Genomic DNA, 18764 nt, shown 5'->3' on the forward strand with positions numbered 1-18764 from the left:
ATATTTACTGTCATATTCCATATTCCGTACATTTGTACTTCCAATGCTCTGTCTTTTCATGTTTTGAATGTTTGCTGTGAGCCCATTGTGGAAGGGACGTGTATAGATAAACTCAATCAATCCCAATCAAGAGGGAAGTATCTGAGACAACTGATCTTGCTTACTAGCACCCAATTCCTGGTGAGGGTGGGGCAATGCCAGAGTGACCTTTGTTCTTTGAGCTCAGTTTGTAGAATAATCTGTTCGTATGACGAAGGCAGAAGTTAGAGAGCACAACTGTAGGTGGGCCCATAGGCTATGATAGGACGAGCCAGTGCTTTTTTCCCCTAAGGGGACTCAGGGTGCACATACCCCTAAACATTTTGTGAATCTTTGTACTTTTGTCCATTTACTGTATTTAGTTTTCCTGATTTGAACTATAAAATGGTGATTATCTTGAGTCAAAATGAGAGTACACCTAAAAAAATATTTTTTAAAAAGAAAAAAGTGCTGGGTAGAACCAAATTATTCTAGTTCTCTCACTGCCTGCCCTACTGAGAGCTGCAAGAGGAACTCAGATACTAAGGAGGAAGGGTCAAGTGGGAGGCCAGTAGAAAGTAAAAAAGGAAAACAGGTGAGGAATGGTTAAGGACAGGTGGACGCTGTCCTAAGGGAACAGTCTCCACTGCTGTGATGTGTTGCTGCACATTGCAACCTTTTCTCTTCTTTGCAAGGGTTTAGCTGCAGGACTCTGAAAGGTTGGTGATCTCCAAATGTTGGTGAGAATCAAACACCTATTCTTAACAGAAACCTTTAACTGGCAGGTGTATAACACAGAGAGGAACACCCTGAGATTGCAACTCTTTCTCCTCCTTTGTACTTGTAACAAAGTCCTTCTCTGATCCTTCCTGGTTTATCAGGGGAGGAACAAAGAGCAAGGGCAGCCTTGCTGGTATAAAGAGGAGGATCTGATCTGCTGGGAAGCGAGAAGACGGACGGAGCTGACCATTGTGTTTGCAAGTTCACGACTCTTGCGAATAAGACCCTGTACTCAGGCTACGCTTATAAGATGGATGAACCGGCTTATTTTAGAGCAACTATCCTGTGCAGACAAATGAAGCTGTCCTTCTCAGGGTGGTGAAACAGATGCCTCAATGCCCACAGGCAGGACCTGAGCTCAACAGGCGCAAGTCTCCCCATCGGTGAGTCCCATAAAGGGGCATTCTGGTGCCCCACTTCTACTCATGGCTCTCTGCACCTCTGGAGAGATACGATGGAGGATTTTTCTCACAGAAGGCCTCTTCTTCGGACTGTTGCTCTACTCTTCCTTGGGTAAGGACTTCACTGCTTTCTTTCTTTCTCTCTCTCTCTCACTCAAAAACCACAAGCGACCCCCTATATGCATTGTTATGAAGAGATAATTTTTTGGCAATATTGGTTACTAGCACACAGGGCCTCTTCTCCCCATTTGGACCCCTCCCAGAACACCCTGGCTGGCTTCAAAGGATGCTCCAACAGAACGCTTTTGAGAGTTCAATTGTATGTGTGATATTTGTTACTGAGCTGAAATTGGGGTGGGGCAATTTGTGTGTATGATGAAGGTGATAATGTCCCCTAAAGGTGTGGAGTGGAACGGAATAAAAGCACAGGATATGGTGACTGCAGGTTGACCCCATCTCTAGGGCAGAAATGTTTTCCTGCGGGATATTTTCCTATGATGTGTCAGTTATTCACCAACACAAAATAAATGTCAGTTTAGAGCAAACAGTGAATTAGAGGAGCCAACCAATGAGCAGGAAAAGGCAACTGGGGATCTTGGTGGAACAGAGTCAGTTTCCCCAAAATTTGACCAATTGGCAGATGTTCCCCAAAACAGATGTTCCCCAAAATTTGACCAATAGGCAGCTTTGAAAAGATTTAAGTGATTAATTGATTTCTTTAGATACAGATGACGTTCAGACCTCACACTATTTTATTTCTAAACTGTATACTTAAAAATATATATATATTCTGGGCCAATCTTCTGTCTGAGTTTTTCTGGATCCCAGTTCCTGGACACCAGGACTTGATTCTTGGAATGTAACTTTGGACTTGTAACAACTTCCTTCTCTTACAGTAAAGGGCCACATTGCTATAACAGCTAGGAGAATGCAGTAAATGTTTAACTAGAGAGAGTTGGGCAGTTCAAGTGGCTCAATGTACAATTCAGCAACAGTTACAGATAGGTAGCCGTGTTGGTCTGCCATAGTCAAAACAAAATAAAAAAAAATCCTTCCAGTAGCACCTTAAAGACCAACTAAGTTAGTTCTTGGTATGAGCTTTCGTGTGCATGCACACTTCTTCAGGAATCACAAGACAGAGAAACCAGTAGGAGAACACTTCAATCTCCCAGGACATTCTATACAAGATCTCAAAGTAGCTGTTCTATTACAAAGGAATTTCAGAAATAGACTGGAAAGAGAAGCTGCTGAATTGCAACTTATTACCAAACTTAAAACCATGGAGAGACCTGGTCTGAACAAAGACATTGGATTCTTATCTCATTGTACATGACAAAGCCATTTTTCACCTTCTCACCCCTTGCTTTTTCCTGTAAGACCTATTGCAGTCGTTAAGAGTCGTCAACAGGCTCATCATAGCTATCTGCCAATCACCCAGTCCCACCACCCTTCTGAGTAATACCCCTCCCCACCTTCTCACTATATAGAAGGGTCTGGTGACTTCTGTTTCAGTGTATCTGAAGAAGTGTGCATGCACACGAAAGCTCATAGAATCATAGAATCATAGAGTTGGAAGAGACCACAAGGGCCATCGAGTCCAACCCCCTGCCAAGCAGGAAACACCATCAGAGCACTCCTGACATATGGTTGTCAAGCCTCTGCTTAAAGACCTCCAAAGAAGGAGACTCCACCACACTCCTTGGCAGCAAATTCCACTGTCGAACAGCTCTTACTGTCAGGAAGTTCTTCCTAATGTTTAGGTGGAATCTTCTTTCTTGTAGTTTGGAACCATTGCTCCGTGTCCGCTTCTCTGGAGCAGCAGAAAACAACCTTTCTCCCTCCTCTATGTGACATCCTTTTATATATTTGAACATGGCTATCATATCACCCCTTAACCTCCTCTTCTCCAGGCTAAACATGCCCAGCTCCCTTAGCTGTTCCTCATAAGGCATCGTTTCCAGGCCTTTGACCATTTTGGTTGCCCTCCTCTGGACCCGTTCCAGTTTGTCAGTGTCCTTCTTGAACTGTGGTGCCCAGAACTGGACACAGTACTCCAGGTGAGGTCTGACCAGAGCAGAATACAGTGGCACTATTACTTCCCTTGATCTAGATGCAATACTCCTATTGATGCAGCCCAGAATTGCATTGGCTTTTTTAGCTGCCGCGTCACACTTTTGGCTCATGTCAAGTTTGTGGTCAACCAAGACTCCTAGATCCTTTTCACATGTACTGCTCTCAAGCCAGGTGTCACCCATCTTGTATTTGTGCCTCTCATTTTTTTTGCCCAAGTGCAATACTTTACATTTCTCCCTATTAAAATTCATCTTGTTTGTTTTGGCCCAGTTCTCTAATCTGTCAAGGTCGTTTTGAAGTGTGATCCTGTCCTCTGGGGTGTTAGCCATCCCTCCCAGTTTGGTGCCATCTGCAAATTTGATCAGGATGCCCTTGAATCCATCATCCAAGTCGTTGATAAAGATGTTGAATAAGACCGGGCCCAAGACAGAACCCTGTGGCACCCCACTAGTCACTCTTCTCCCGGATGAAGAGGAACCATTGATGAGCACCCTTTGGGTTCGGTCAGTCAGCCAGTTACAAATCCACTGAGTGGTAGCATAGTCAAGACCGCATACCAAGAACTAACTTAGTTGGTCTTTAAGGTGCTACTGGAAGGAATTTTTTTATTTTGTTTTGAATTCAGCAACAGTTAAGATTAATCTTGGATATTGTAAACTTTATTTGATTTAGGTCCCAAATACCTGAGAGACTACTTTCTTCATCATAGTCCTTCTCAGCTGTTAAAACTAGGGGCACTCTTGGTAGTTTCACCTCCCTCAAACAGTTGGGGGAGTGCCAGCCCAGGAGAGGACCTTCTTTGTGATAGACTGCTAAATTGTAGACGTCCCTCCCTACAGAGTTGCACCCGGCACCTTTAGTGTAGAGTTTCCATTATATAAAAGAAAAAGTAAAGGCTTCTCTCCACCGCATACCAATCCAAACTGAATGAAAATCTTCTCCGGATCGAGACCTTAGCACTCAGTGGATGATTCATTTAGCAGGTTAACTTCCCTCCTTCTTCCAGAACATGCCTGTTTCTTAAGTCTGAATTCTGATATATCTTAAAAAACAGAAGAATCTCCGCTCATGGTGACAGCGCTGGAGAGTTTCCGGTGCTTGCAGTGCTATGCACTCAGCATCCCCTCCGCCCTGCATTCTGTAGGAGCAGGAGGCAGGTATCAGACAATCTGTGAGTGAGAGCTCTCCCCATCCCCCGACCCTGGAGAAGGGGGCATTGCAAGGATAATTAATCTCAAATTATCCTTAATTGGCTGCGTGCCCGGGGTCTGCTATCATTGGAACTGCTGTTCACCATGGCGGCAAAACCGGAAGTCCTCTGCGAAATAATTGTTAGGACCCTCCCTAGTACATTTTAAGGCTGCATTTTAAATTGCTGTGACCTGCTCTGGGAACTCATGATGGAGCTAAAAACAATAATGATACTAATTTTCCCCTTTGATTGTATCTCCCCCCCCCCTCCCCTCACTAGAAACTTTAAGGCATGTAGTGGGGAATCCAATTCATCAGGTGAAGGGAATCCTGGGAGGATCGATCTTGTTTCCTGCCAATGTATCTCAAGGAATAACAGTTCAGAAAATGGAATGGGACTTCCGCCCCCAAAAGCGTGACCTGGGCTACTGGCTGGGGGAATTCAGTTATCGGAACCAAGACCATCCAAGTCCCACTGGCCGGTTTGGACAACGGCTAGACATGGTGGACGAGACAACACTGAGGATCAAAGACCTGGAGTTGGATGATGGTGGAATCTACAATACTCGCATCTGGTTTAATAAGACACAATTTCAAGAACAGCGTTTCAACCTCACTGTTTATGGTAAGTTATTACTTTCCCTGTTTGGCTCATGGAATAGGATCAGCACCATTTCATTACATAGGTACTGGGAAGCATATGGGACCCAAACCTTGTGCTGATTTCATTTGTGTTCCACAGAGCCAGTGCCAACACCACAGATAGACCACCAAGTGGAATCCAAGACTCCAGGTGGATTTAATGTGACCTTGAGATGCCACACACCTGGAAGGGAAGAGCTCAGTGTCTCCTGGGAAACAGGGGGTTCGCACAGGGCCTTAGGAAAGAGTGTGAATCAGTACCAGGTTTCTGACAATGGCCGGGAGCTCCGTGTCTTCTACTGGAACAGTTCTTTGGACTCCACATTCACCTGCCTGGTCAGCAATCCTGTTGACCAAAAGAGAGCCTCCTTTGACTTGCTCAACATCTGCCAGAGTGATGAAGGTGAGCAATACATCCTTTCCTTCATTATGCAGAGGAGGTCTTTGTTGTGACGAAAAGGCAGGCTAGCCTTTAAAATGAGAGACTTGAGGAGATGTGTTTGTATTAATAAATGCTGCTCTTCGCATGCTTGTGAGCAGGATCGGAGCATACACAGAGCTCCTTGAAGACGGATCTCATCCTGTGAATTGCTGCTGCTGCCCCCATCTCCTTCTATTCCTAGCTTCAGACATTGATTCAGGGCAGGCAAGTGTGTCTGACAGGGCATTCACAGACCAAATCATTGCAATATGAATGGGAAAGATTAGCAACACTTGCTCATCTCTTGTTATTTATTCCACTGCTCTCGGCCAGGTGTGAGCATGAGAATCTGAATCTCGGGGTCATGGGTTCAAGACCCACCTTGAAGAAAAGAGTCCTGCAATGCAGTGGGTTGGACTAGAATATTCTAGTAGCCCCTTCCAACTCTACAATTCTATGATGTTCATTGTGTGGGATATAAAGCTGTCAGTCAAGGCCAACGTTCCGAAAGGACTAACTGCCTCTATGTGGCAGGCAGTTTTCTCAGTTGGTTGGTTGGGATCACAGGTTCAAGCCACATCTTGGGCCAAAGATTCATGCAATGCAGGGGGATGGACTAGATGACTCTAGTTGTCCCTTCCAACTCTACAATATTATGATTCTGTGAGACTCATTCTGGCATTTGTTATTAGAGTATGCATTGAGAAACTCTTATTGTTCATTGTGTGGGATATAAAGCTGTCCAACATTTTGAGAGGACTGCCTCTATGTGGCAGGCAGTTTTCTCATCTGGTTGGTCAGTTGCTGCAAGGAGTGTTAACTGGTAACTGCTCAGATGCAGTCTTCTCATGACTCAATATATGCAGTCTTCTCATGACTCAATACTATATCTAGTATATAGTTTCTCTGTTATGCAACCTAAGCCTGCCTTCAGGAACAACTCTGTAAACCTGAATGAATCTGATAGTAAAGTAGTATATGTTAATATGATTCAGATTCATGTGTGTTTTCTTTAAGAGGGATGGAAAGGGATTATCAACCAGGAAGGTGTAATTATTGATAGGACTCGAACAAGTTAGCAACCCGCTTGTCGCTGCATAAACTCAGACAGGGGATAATTTAAACTCTGCTAAATTATATAAACATTCCCACACATTGTAGGTGGACCGTTTGGACCCTCGAGTTGGAGTCCATGGCTTATCCCTGGCCTCATAGTTCTTCTGGTGATGATGGTGATGGTGATGCTGATGGTGATGGTGAAGGTGAATTGGATGCAATGGAAGATCATATTCAAAACGCTTAGAAGAGGTAGGACCATCTCTATTGATCTTCTTCCCATCTCTCCTGAGATGGGGGCTTCCTGCCAGTGTGGTGTAGTGGTTAAGAGCGGTAGTCTCGTAATCTGGTGAACCAGGTTTGCATCTCCGCTCCTCCACCTGCAGCTGCTGGGTGACCTTGGGCCAGTCACGCTTCTCTGAAGTCTCTCAGCCCCACTCACCTCACAGAGTGTTTGTTGTGGGGGAGGAAGGGAAAGGAGAATGTTAGCCGCTTTGAGACTCCTTAAAGGGAGTGAAAGGCGGGATATCAAATCCAAACTACTACTACTACTACTACTACCCTCCTCCTCTTCCTCCTCCCCCTCCTCCTCCTCCTCCTCCTCCTCCTCCTCCTCCTTCTTCTTCTTCTTCCTTTCTTTTGCTTATCCTGAGAGACAGAGACTGGTCAGTGCCATGGACTCAATAATGTGTCTCATTTTGCACTCCACAGATATTTGCTCTGATGCGAGAGAAAGAGGAGAGTATCCAGAGCTCAGGAGCCACACAGAATATGGTGGGTGATGATGAGGTGTGATGATCGGTGTGCGAAGTAATGATGGGGTGATTGTTTTTATCTACCACTGAAATCATCTGATACATTTGGGAGGCATTTATAACATTTGGGAGGCCTCTTCTTTCCCTGCCAACTATATGGCGGGCATTCAGCTTCCTTCCCAAGCCTCTGCAGGAAGAGAGCAATCCTCGCAGAGCTCCCAAGCCTCTGCATCTGCTAAAGACGGCCCTGAACCCAGTTGTTGTCCTCCTGCTTCCTGGCGAAAGGCAGTGTGCAGACTTCCCAGGCTGCCTTTCCGGGTGCCCCAACACTGGAGAGCATGTCCACCAGCACATTTTCCTGCTTGATTGCTGCCACCACACCAGGGATTGGGGCAGTGGGGGAGGCAGAGGATATTTTCCACCACCCCCTCCCTTGTTTTGGAGTTGCCAGGGGAGCGTCAGAGGTATCTTTGGACCACGGCGCTGGATATGCTTAAGACGGCCCTGAGGCAGCATGCCAGAGCAAGAGTGGCTTATCTCCTTCTCACTGTGTGTAAGACTCCCGTTTCTACTCCTCCCAGCTTGTCCTCCCTCCTCTTTGGATTCCTCACTGTCTGTCAGAATGGGAACATCCCTGACATTTTCATTGAGACCAATAAATGTTATTTGGATTGAAAAAACAAAAACAGGCCAGTGACCCAAATTTCCTGATCAAAAGACCTAACAGATGGATTATGGCACAAGGGGAGGCAGGCAGCTTGGGCAAAGATCCTGTTCCCATCAGGAGAACATGCATGCCCAGTTAAAGTGAGCAGATTTGCCCCCCCCCCTCACCAGCTAGTGAATGGAGAATCCAGCCCTCTGGCCACAAGGCTCTGCTTCCCACATCCTCCCCCCAGTGAACCCAACAGGATTGCACTCTCCCCTCACCAGCTCTTCCCAAAATACAAATTTTATCATTGATAATAACTGAGTCCTAGGGAATAGAAATGACATAATTTGGTCAATTCAAAAATGGGCAATTCCATCCACTTTCTAATGAACTTAGTTATGACAAGTTCTCCAGTGGAATTAAAAAGCTAGCCCTAAAGAGTGGAACTGAGGTGCAGGGAATATGCCTGCTTTTAGCCAAATTGGTATCTTTGCTTGGAGAATGCTGGACATGGACAGGACTTTAATTTTCTCCAGGGTTCAGGTGGGCCCCAAGCTCAGAAATTCTTTTAGGAGTTGAATCCCCAGAGTTCCTCCTGCCATATTTTCTCTCCAATCCAGATTGAACACTGAATCCCACAGACCAACCCTGCAGGTTGATTCGGAGAAAGAGGAATTCTCAAGCTGTTCCACACGATCCAGAAAATGCTTTCATTCCCTCACTTCTTGTACAGTCTCAGAAACAGATCCCTCAGAGATTCAAGACTGCATCCCAACATGAGAGATCAGTAGCATCTCAAGGAGCCACTGCTGAGGAATTCACTGAGGGTCCCTCAGGGGAAAGACCCATTGAAGATCTCTCAATGCTGCCAGTTGAGCCGAAGCAATAGCCTATCCAGCAGCCTTCAACACTGGCCCCAAAGGTCTTGTGACCAGGACAGAGAGCAACATACCCAGACTTATCCAGTGACTATGGAAGGGGTCTGCTTGAGTGCAAGGAGTCCCAGAAATGCCTTCATCACCAGCCGCAAACAGAGTATATAAGACAATCCTCTTGAGGTTTCCTGTTGCTGGAAACAGCAGAGGTCTCTGACTCCTTCAACCCAGATGCCTTGCCTTACCTTGACTCTCTTTTCTTATTGAGCTTGGACTCCCTCTATGTAGCCTGAAGGTGTAAATGGGTGAATAAACCCCATTTCTTAAAGCTACAGCAGTCTCTGCTGGGTCTTCCATTCTCCAAAGGAACACAGACCCTCTTTGCATGCCTGGGGTCCCATGGGCTCTTTCCACCACTGGGCAGGCAGCAGACTTTTGCAACAATACATTGGACTGGAGCACAAGGTTGTTTTCACTCATTTTGGTGTGAGGTGAGGATATTTATAGCAAGAGTAATATAAAGAAATATTTATTTAGGGGATTTGAATTTAATTTTAAATTATATTCTGGAAACGTGCGAGAATTCAAGGGGTCAACAAAAATGGATGTACCATGCTTCCGGGTCGGCGCCATCGCCGAATGGCGGACTCCCTCCGAGCTCCGGAGGGAGTCGGCTGGGTAGGGGTCGGGTCCTGCCGTGCCAGCGACGCGGGGACCCTCAAAAACCATGGGCGGAGATGCCCATGGACTTGGTGACTCGGCGGGCACCGTTTGCGCCCCCCCGACCCGCGAAGGAGCCTTTTTAAAGGCTGCGGAGCGGGTGACGGGGGTGTGTGTGGTGCTGTGAGTCCAATGCTTCCCCTGCCCAGCGAAGCCGCATGCCATTCGGCGGAGAGCAACGACTTCTTCTTTGAAAATTTCGGATTTGGACTAAAAGGAACAACCCGTGAGTAAATTGATTGGACTTAAAAGGGAAATTTGATCTTTGAATTTGGAGCGAGCGGAGGGAGTGCAAAAAGGAAGTCCGTCCCACCCTGTTGTAGATGGCTCAACGCAAGGATTTGACAACTAAGATCGAGAGATGAACTTGTTTACCTGAAAAAAATTTTTAATTTCACGAAGAGGAATTACAATAATTGTGCTGGAGGAGAAGACTGATTTGTGGGAACTAAAATGCAACCCCCCCCCCCGGGAACCGGGAACGATCCGCTATGAGAGACTGGTGAAGAGACACAGAAACTTTGACAGCTGTCAAAGTAGCTGTCAAAGCAGGAAAATAAAAGAGAACTTTGTTACGATGGCTTTGCTGGTTAGATTTGTTACAATTTGGACATAAATTATTGGAAATAAAGGCAACAAGTTATTTGACTTTTGGGTCTGATTTTGAAAGAAATTAAGTTACCATATTCCCTCTAGAGGGAGGCTGGGACATTGCAACAGTAGCAGCAAGTGGAAAAATACTATGAATTTGAGCAGGATCTGTTATCTCTTGGGAAAGCTGCAAAAACGAAGCATTATTTTGTCTACAGAGGTTTCTATACTAAAAGAGACAATGGATTTATCTATTGAAGAAAGGAAGGGACTTGACGCAAGTTATGTTCCTGAATAACAAAAGCCTCTGTGGAGAACAAGAAGTTTCTGAATTAGAAGGTTTCTGCAGCAGAACAGGAAAAAGCAACCTGAGGAATAAGAGCTGGACCAAATTTGAAGCCGGAGTATTTGGAACATCCAGACTTTAAAAGGACCAAGAAAAAGAATTTAAGTTAGACTCTTAAACATAGAGGTCTGGATGGAAGAACAATGACTTTTTCTGAGAGTTTTTTTCGAGATTGGACTTTCTGAAATTAAAAGCTATCAAAAGACGGCAAAGTGGAGTTGAGATATAGACGTGGATACACCAGGCTGGCAGTAGACAATGGATGAACTTTGGGGATTGGAACCGGGGAATGGGGGGGGGGGGATTTGGAATCCAAAGGCTGTAAAATTATATATTATTTCTTTCTTTTCTTTTTTCATGTTTGTTGTTTGAAAATAGGGGAATTCGTGGAAGGGAAATGGGGTCGATCTTAGGGAATTATATAAAATATAAGGAGAAATGGTTCATTAAGATAAATAAGATAAATTAATTTGGAATAAATGGGTTATTTAAAATTACAAATAAGGTTTTAAAATTTGGGGTAAGAATCTGTGGAATCAATTTAAGGGAAATGGAATACAAGAGGGGGAGGGGGGGGGGAAGTCCGGGAAAGATGCCACTGAAACCAAGTGTAAATCATATTTGTTTTTTCTTTCTTGCTTGCTATCTTTCCTTTTTATTCTGGAAATTTTTTAATAAATATTATTTTTTTAAAAAAGAGAGAATCTGAATCTCGGGGTCATGGGTTCAAGACCCACCTTGAAGAAAAGAGTCCTGCAATGCAGTGGGTTGGACTAGAATATTCTAGTAGCCCCTTCCAACTCTACAATTCTATGACGTTCATTGTGTGGGATATAAAGCTGTCAGTCAAGGCCAACGTTCCGAGAGGACTAACTGCCTCTATGTGGCAGGCAGTTTTGTCAGCTGGTTGCTCGGTTGCTGCAAGGAGTGTTAAGTGGTAACTGCTCAGATGCAGTCTTCTCATGACTCACTACTATCTAGTATATAGTTTATGCAACCTAAGCCTGCCTTCAGGAACAACTCTTTAAACCTGAATGAATCTGATAGTAAAGTAGTTTATGTTACTAGGATTCAGATTCATGTGTGTTTTCTTTAAGAGGGATGGAAAGGGATTATCAACCAGGAAGGTGCAATTATTGATAGGACTCAAACATGTTAGCAACCCGCTTGTCACTGCATAAACTCAGACAGGGGATCGTTTAACCTCTGCTAAATTATATAAATGTTCCCACTCATTGCAGGTGGACAGTTTGGACCCTCGCGTTGGAGTCGATTGCTTATCACTGCCCTCATATATCTTTTGGCGATGGCGATGCTGATGGTGATAGAGATGGTGATGGTGAATTGGATGCTCTGTAAGATCAGATTAGAAAGGCATAGAAGAAGTAGGACCATCTCTGTTGATCTTCCCATCTCTCCTGAGATGGGGGCTTCCTACCAAATATACCTCTTCCTTTCTTCTGCTTATCCCGAGAGTCAGAGATTGGTCACTGCCATGGACTCAATAATGTGTCTCATTTTGCACTCCACAGCTGTAATGCCAGAGGAAGGGGAGAGTATCTGGAGCTCAGGAGCCACCCCAAAGATCGTGATGATAAGGTGAGATGATTGGTGTGCAGAGTAATGATGGGGTGATTGTTTTATATACTAGTGAAATCATCTGATACATTGGGGAGGCATTTATTCCTTATGTTATTATTATTAATGTTGCAATCTGTTATTCTTAAAGAAACAACAGCAACAGCAAGAACAAGCGGATTTCAAACAGGCCAGTTTCCTGATAATGAATGGAAATCAATTTGGCACAACCCATCCCTACAAACCATCTTTGCTCATCTGCAGAAGCTTCTCTTAAAATTACCTTTTGCTGGCACTGGACTCCATCCCATCCAGCCAAAATAAGTACTAGCTTCTCTCTCTTATGCTGGAAAGGCTGCGGAGAGAGGGGCTCATTTTCATGCATGGTGGAGTTGCACATTCGTCTACTCCTTTTGGGAAAAGGTGTTTCACACTTTCCCCAAAATTATGCAACAATCCCTTCCACCCACATCAGCTCTTGCCTTGTTATCATTAGACTCAAATTTAAACAATAACCTTAAATGCAGAGACTTTGTATTTTTACTATTATCAGCAGCCCGAATTACCATAGCCCGATACAGGAAACACCCTATAGAGATTCACATTGAAATCTGGGTAAATAACATTTGGAATGTGGCTCTATCTGAACTCCTTACTTGCCATAGATGGGTAATTATAGGCACTTCAAAAACAGACACTTTTGGCGAGACTTGGCTTCCGTTCTTTTCTCTTATGAAATGAGACAGAGTATATAATTTTATTCCACCCACAACCTCTGTGGAGAGGCTACTTGAACTGACAATGCATAAATAAATGTAATGCTTGTGTACTGTGTGCTGCATATGAAATTTAGTAAGAATGTACTACTGGGCCAGTTACTGTAGTTATAGGTTGTTCTTATATTTTCTGTCAGGTTTATTACATCTCTCCCACACAAGACACGGCACGCATTATTACTTTCTGTTTTATTACTTTTCGATATATTAAGTACCGTATTTTTCGCTCCATAGGGCGCACTGGACCATAGGGCACACCTAGATTTTTTTTTTTTGGGGGGGGGAATAAAGAAGAAAAAAAATTATTCCCCCCCCCCAGCCCCCAGAGGCTGCACGCGGCTTTGGCAGAAGCCAGGACAGCTAGTGGGATGGTTCCCGCTCGTTGTCTTGGCTTCCTTTTTAGCTGTGGGGCTGGGGCGGGGGAAGCCCGAGTTTCCTCCGACCCCAGCCCCCAGAACGGGTGCGGGAGCGGCAGAGAGGTTGCGCTCCTGGAGCTTGCTGCTATCTGCAAGCCTTCTGAGAAGGCTTGTGGATAGCTGCCAAAGCCCGGGGTGCACAGCACTGCGCTCCCCGGGATTCGGGCTGCTGCCTGCTATCTGCAAGCCTTCAGAGCCTGACGGGCTCCAAAGGCTTGCAGATAGCTTCCTGAAGCCTGGAGAGCAAGAGGGGTAGGTGCATACCGACCCCTCTCGCTCTCCAGGCTTCAGTGAAAGCCTGCATTTGCTCCATAGGACGCACACACATTTCCCTTTCATTTTGGGAGGGGGGAAAGTGCGTCCTATATAGCGAAAAATACGGTAATTACAGGGTCACAGAGTCTGGGCTATCTTAGTTCAGCCTTCACTGCTCGAGTCAGTTGCCAACACTGCTCTGTCAGCTCTGTATTGTTTTAAGAACTGACAGGCAGCACAGAGCTGTCTTTGCCATTGGTTCTAGGTACACGTAGGTAGCCGTGTTGGTCTGCAGTAGTCGAAACAAAAAATTAAAAAATCCATTCCAGGAGCACATTAGAGACCAACTAAGTTTGTTATTGGTATGAGCTCTCGTGTGCATGCCCACTTCTTCAGATACACTGAAACGGGTGTCACCAGACCCTTATACATATCTCTCACTATATAGTATAAAATTTTAATTTTGCCATTGGTGTTGGTGGTTTGTTGTGCCAGGGCGCTGGCCCCTCAGGGACGCCCCAGCGAGTGGGGGAGCTGCGTGGCTTTGCTAGAGGCCTCCCCTTTCCCTGCACACCCACCAGCTGCACACCGCCAACTATATGGCTGGCAAGTGTGCAGCTTCCTTCCCAAGCCTCCTCAGGAGAAGAGGGATCCCCGCAGAGGCCTCTGCATCTGCTAAAGATGGCCCTGATCCTGGTCATTGTCCTCCTTCTGCTTCCTGGTGAAAGGCAGAGTGCAGCCTTCCTGGGCTGCCTTCTCAGGTGCCCTGACACCAGAGAGCATATCCACCAGAACCATTTCCTTCTTGATCACTGCCACCATGCCGGGATCGGGGCAGTGGGGGAGGCAGAGGACATTTTCCACCACCCCCTCCCTTGTTTTGGAGTTGCCAGAGGTGCGGGGGACATGCCTGCTTTTAGGCAAATTGGTATCCTTTCTTGGAGAACATTGGACTTGGACAGGACTTCAGGTTCAGGTGGGCCCAAATGCCCAGAAATTCTTTTAGAAGTTGCATCTCCAGAGTTCCTCCTGTCATATTTTCTCTCCAATGCAGATTGAATGCTGAATCCCATAAACCAACTCTGCAGGTTGACTCGGAGAAAGAGGAATTCTCAAGCTGTTCCACACTACCCAGAAAATACTTTCCTTCTCTCGCTTCTTGTACAATCTCAGAAACAGATCCCTCAGAGAATGAACATTACATGAGAGGTCAGGCACATCTCCAGGAGCCACTGCTGAGGAATTCATTGAGGGTCCCTCTGTTGAAAGACCCATTGAAGATCTCTCAATGCTGCCAGTTGAACCGGAGCTATAGCCTATCCAGCAGCCTTCAACACTGGCCCCAAAGGTCTTGTGACCAGGACAGAGAGCAACATACCAAAACTTATCCAGTGACTATGGATAGGGTCTCATTGAGTGCAAGGAGTCCCAGAAATGGCTTCATCATCAGCCGCAGACAGAGTATATAAAACAATCCTCTTGAGCTTTCCTGTTGCTGGAAACAGCAGAGGTCTCTGGCTTCTTCAAGCCAGGCGCCTTGCCTTGCCTTGCCTCGCCTCTCTTCTCCTATTGAGCTTGAACTCCTTCCATGCAGACAGAAGGTATAAATGGGTGAATAAACCCATGTCTCTGCCATGTCTGCCATTCTCCAAAAGAACACAGCTCCTCTTTGGGATCCCATGGGCTCTTGCCACAACTGGACAGAGAGAGGGGCAGGCACCCAACTTTTGCAACAATACATTCGACTGGAACACAAGGTTGTTTTCACTCTTCTCCCTGGCAAAACATCCACAAAAGAGATTTTCCTTTGGGAGGGAGGCAAATATTTAACAGCAGCAAAGTGATGGTGCTTGTCTGGTGTCAATAAGCAGGGAGTTCCAAAGAGTAGGTGCTGCCAACCTCACCCCTCATCAGACTGTGGGATGAGGTGGAGAGTTTTTGAGAAGCTTGAACGTGTATTTTGTCTTAAGGCAGAGAAGTTCTTCAGGTGTCATGTTTCAAAAGGAGAGAGAGAGAGAGAGAGAGAGAGAGAGAGAGAGAGGGTCACAAGTTCAACAATTTGGGCAGGATCCCAGCTTCAGCACCACCCATATCCATCCCAGAGTGGCTTGCTCTCCCCCTGGACTTCTCAAAATAAGCTGGGCTAGAGACCCTGGATGCACATTTGCCCACAGAGACCTTCCCTGGTGTCCATGGGGTCCCATCTCCTCTTCCCTCCATTTTAGCAAAGCAATTTTACTTAATTTAACACATTTTGTGCTATTTTCACTGTTAGTATTGTTTTGTGCACTTTATGATTTATGCATACAAAACATTCATGCACTGATGTGCACACATTTTCCCAGTACATGCATGTTTGTACATATTAACTGGCTGCTAAACAGCAAAGCAAAATTTAGACAAGTGTGGATTTCATCTGTCATGGATGGTTTAGTTAAGATTCCTGCATTGAAGGGGGTTGGACTAAATGACCACTGGGAGCCCTTCCAATTCTACCATTCTATGATTTTATGATTCAAACTAAGTGCTAAAAGCAACATAGATAGTAAACTGAACATAGATACAAAAAAGTTAATGCCTCATGTTGTCATAGTGCGAAAGATAGGACCTTCAACTGACTTACAGAAGTTTTGAAATTCTGTGTGGGCACCACGTGAGCGTTTCCTGTCTTTAGCTGACAGCTTTCTCAGCCTCGAAGACGGTTTCACTATGTCAATTGTTTTGCATCCTTTCCCTCTTAAAGAGAGCTTTGGGGCTGTGCGCTTCAGCGATTCTTATGCCTGGGAATAAGAAAATTCTTATGCCTGGGAATAAAAGCCTGGGAATAAAAGCAGAAGCCTGTTGCCGTAGAACTGTGGGCAAATCAACTCTCCACCAGCAGAAGCCACACTTGAGGCTCCCTCTATTCCTGACCAGAAATATTCATGAATTTTGTGATCCTTCTCTCCTTTGGTCCATTGATCTTCTCTTCCCTGGGTAAGTCCTTGCAAAGAAAAGCTGAATGCATAGGGTGAAAAGCTCTAATGCTGAGTTCATCTGGAGAATAGGTCTCCTCCCTGAAAGTCCCTCTCCCCCCCCCAATCTCAGGGTCAATGTATTTTGGCACTTGCTGGGAACTCACATTCTGTGAGGGGAGAGACTCCATCAAGCAAGGCCTCCTTCCACCTGCCTTGCTCCACCCTCTAGTCTCTGCTTCTCAATTTGTATTGTATTATTATTGTATAATTTTATGTATTGTAGCTTGCCATTGTTTTATTGATTATAGTTTAGACATTATTTATTGTAACTGTTGAGTGGATTTCTGTTTAACTTTTATATGTTATTATTATTTAATACTATTCTAATGATTGCAGGGAGAGGGGGCGGGTGGCTGTGGGGGACTCCCTGGTCCTGAATGGGGTAACTGTGCCCCTGAAGAACCAGGTGTGCAGCCTGGGAGTCACTTTGGACTCACAGCTCTCCATGGAGGCACAGGTCAATTCTGTGTCCAGGGCAGATTTCTCCCAGCTCCATCTGGTACGCAGGCTGAGACCCTCCCTGCCTGCAGACTGTCTTGCCAGAGTGGTGCATGCTCTAGTTATCTCCCACTTGGACTACTGCAATGCACTCTACAGGGTGCATGGCAATAGTCCACGGTGACCCGAAAACTACAACTGATCCAGAATGCAGCAGCTAGACTGGGGACTGGGAGCGGCCGCTGAGACCACATAACATTGGTCTTGAAAGACCTACATTGGCTCCCAGTATGTTTCCAAGCACAATTCAAAGTGTTGGTGCTGACTTTTCAAACCTTAAATGGCCTTGGCCCAGTATACCTGAAAGATCGTGTCCACGCCCATCGTTCAACACGGACACTGAGGTCCAGCGTTGAGGGCCTTCTGGCAGTTCCCTCACTGTGAGAAGCAAAGTTACAGGGAACCAGGCAGAGGGCTTTTTGGTGGTCGTGCCCGCCATGTGGAATGCTCTCCCATCAGATGTCAGAGAAATAAACAACTATCTGATATTCAGAAGACATCTGAAGGCAGCCCTGTTTAGTGAAGTTTTTAATGACTTATGTACTTTTAATCTTTTGGAAAACCCAGCCAGATGGGCGAGGTATAAATAATAATACAGTGGTACTTCGGCTTACATACGCTTCAGGTTACAGACTCTGCTAACCCAGAAATAGTACCTCGGGTTAAGAACTTTGCTTCAGGATGAGAACAGAAATCATGCTCCAGTGGCGCGGCAGCAGCAGGAGGCCCCATTAGCTAAAGTGGTGCTTCACGTTAAGAACAGTTTCAGGTTAAGAACAGACCTCTGGAATGAATTAAGTACATAACCAGAGGCACCACCACCAGTAGTAGTAGTAGTAATAATAATAATAATAATAATAATAATAATAATTTTTCTGGCCATGCATATGGAGCTAGTAGTATTTCAGAGAAGGTTACTTACAGGTCCTGACTTTCAATATGCTACCCAGCACGCTAAATTTGGCTTCCAGGACCCCTAGGCTACATTTCCCCATGTCACTGGTGCCAACATGCACTGGGGCCATTGATTCCTCTCCAGCGCTGTCTGCCAGGCTCTCTAGGCAATGAGAAACACCCACAACCTTCGTTCACCCCATGGTTCATCACACACCCAACTATATTCTTAACTACCACAATCCCACCACCCACAGGAGAGGCATCTTCCCACAAGAGGCAGTGATGACCAACATCCTGTACAGCTTGAAAAGAGGATGAGATACATTTGTGGAGGAGAAGACTGTTGAGGGATTCTAGGCAGAACGGCTCTCCTCTGCCTTCTCCATTGGAGACAGCCATGCTTCTGAATAGCAGCTGCTGGAAAGCACAGAAGGAGAGAGCACCCTGGCGCTCAGGTCCTGCTTGCCACTTTCCCACAGGCATCCGGTTGGCCACTGTGAGAAGAACAGGATGCCAGGCTAGATGAGCCACTGACAGGATCTTCTTAGGTTCTGATGTTCCTGATCCGCCTCTTCAGTTAATTTTGGGGTTTGAGGGCATATGAACATTCCTTTGGGGTTTAGTGACATGTGAGTTTTGCTTCTTTGAACCTCTTTCAAGCAAATAAAAATCTGGGCAAGTAGAATGCTTTTTGTTGTTGTTAAATTTGTAACAGCCTCCTCAGTCTGCAAAAGCTGCCAGCTCTTTTCATTTCTTTTCCTTTCCCTGATCTGTCACAAGACTTTTGTTATTGGCCAATCTTTGCA

The 18764-nt window shown here is 45.5% G+C and overlaps 1 protein-coding gene across 1 annotated transcript in view; it reads left to right on the forward strand.

Annotated features, from left to right (window-relative positions):
- LOC307205503 (hemicentin-1-like) overlaps nt 1-18764 on the forward strand; it is a 157725-nt gene that overhangs the window by 41177 nt on the left and 97784 nt on the right. Inside the window, exon 7 of the mRNA XM_079957927.1 lies at nt 5206-5508. Coding sequence (XP_079814053.1) covers nt 5206-5508 — 303 coding nt within the window. The remainder of the gene's footprint in view (nt 1-5205; nt 5509-18764) is intronic.

The sequence above is a fragment of the Podarcis cretensis genome, assembly GCF_951804945.1.
Source record: "Podarcis cretensis genome assembly, chromosome: 16".
In the NCBI taxonomy this organism is placed as follows: Eukaryota; Metazoa; Chordata; class Lepidosauria; order Squamata; family Lacertidae; genus Podarcis; species Podarcis cretensis.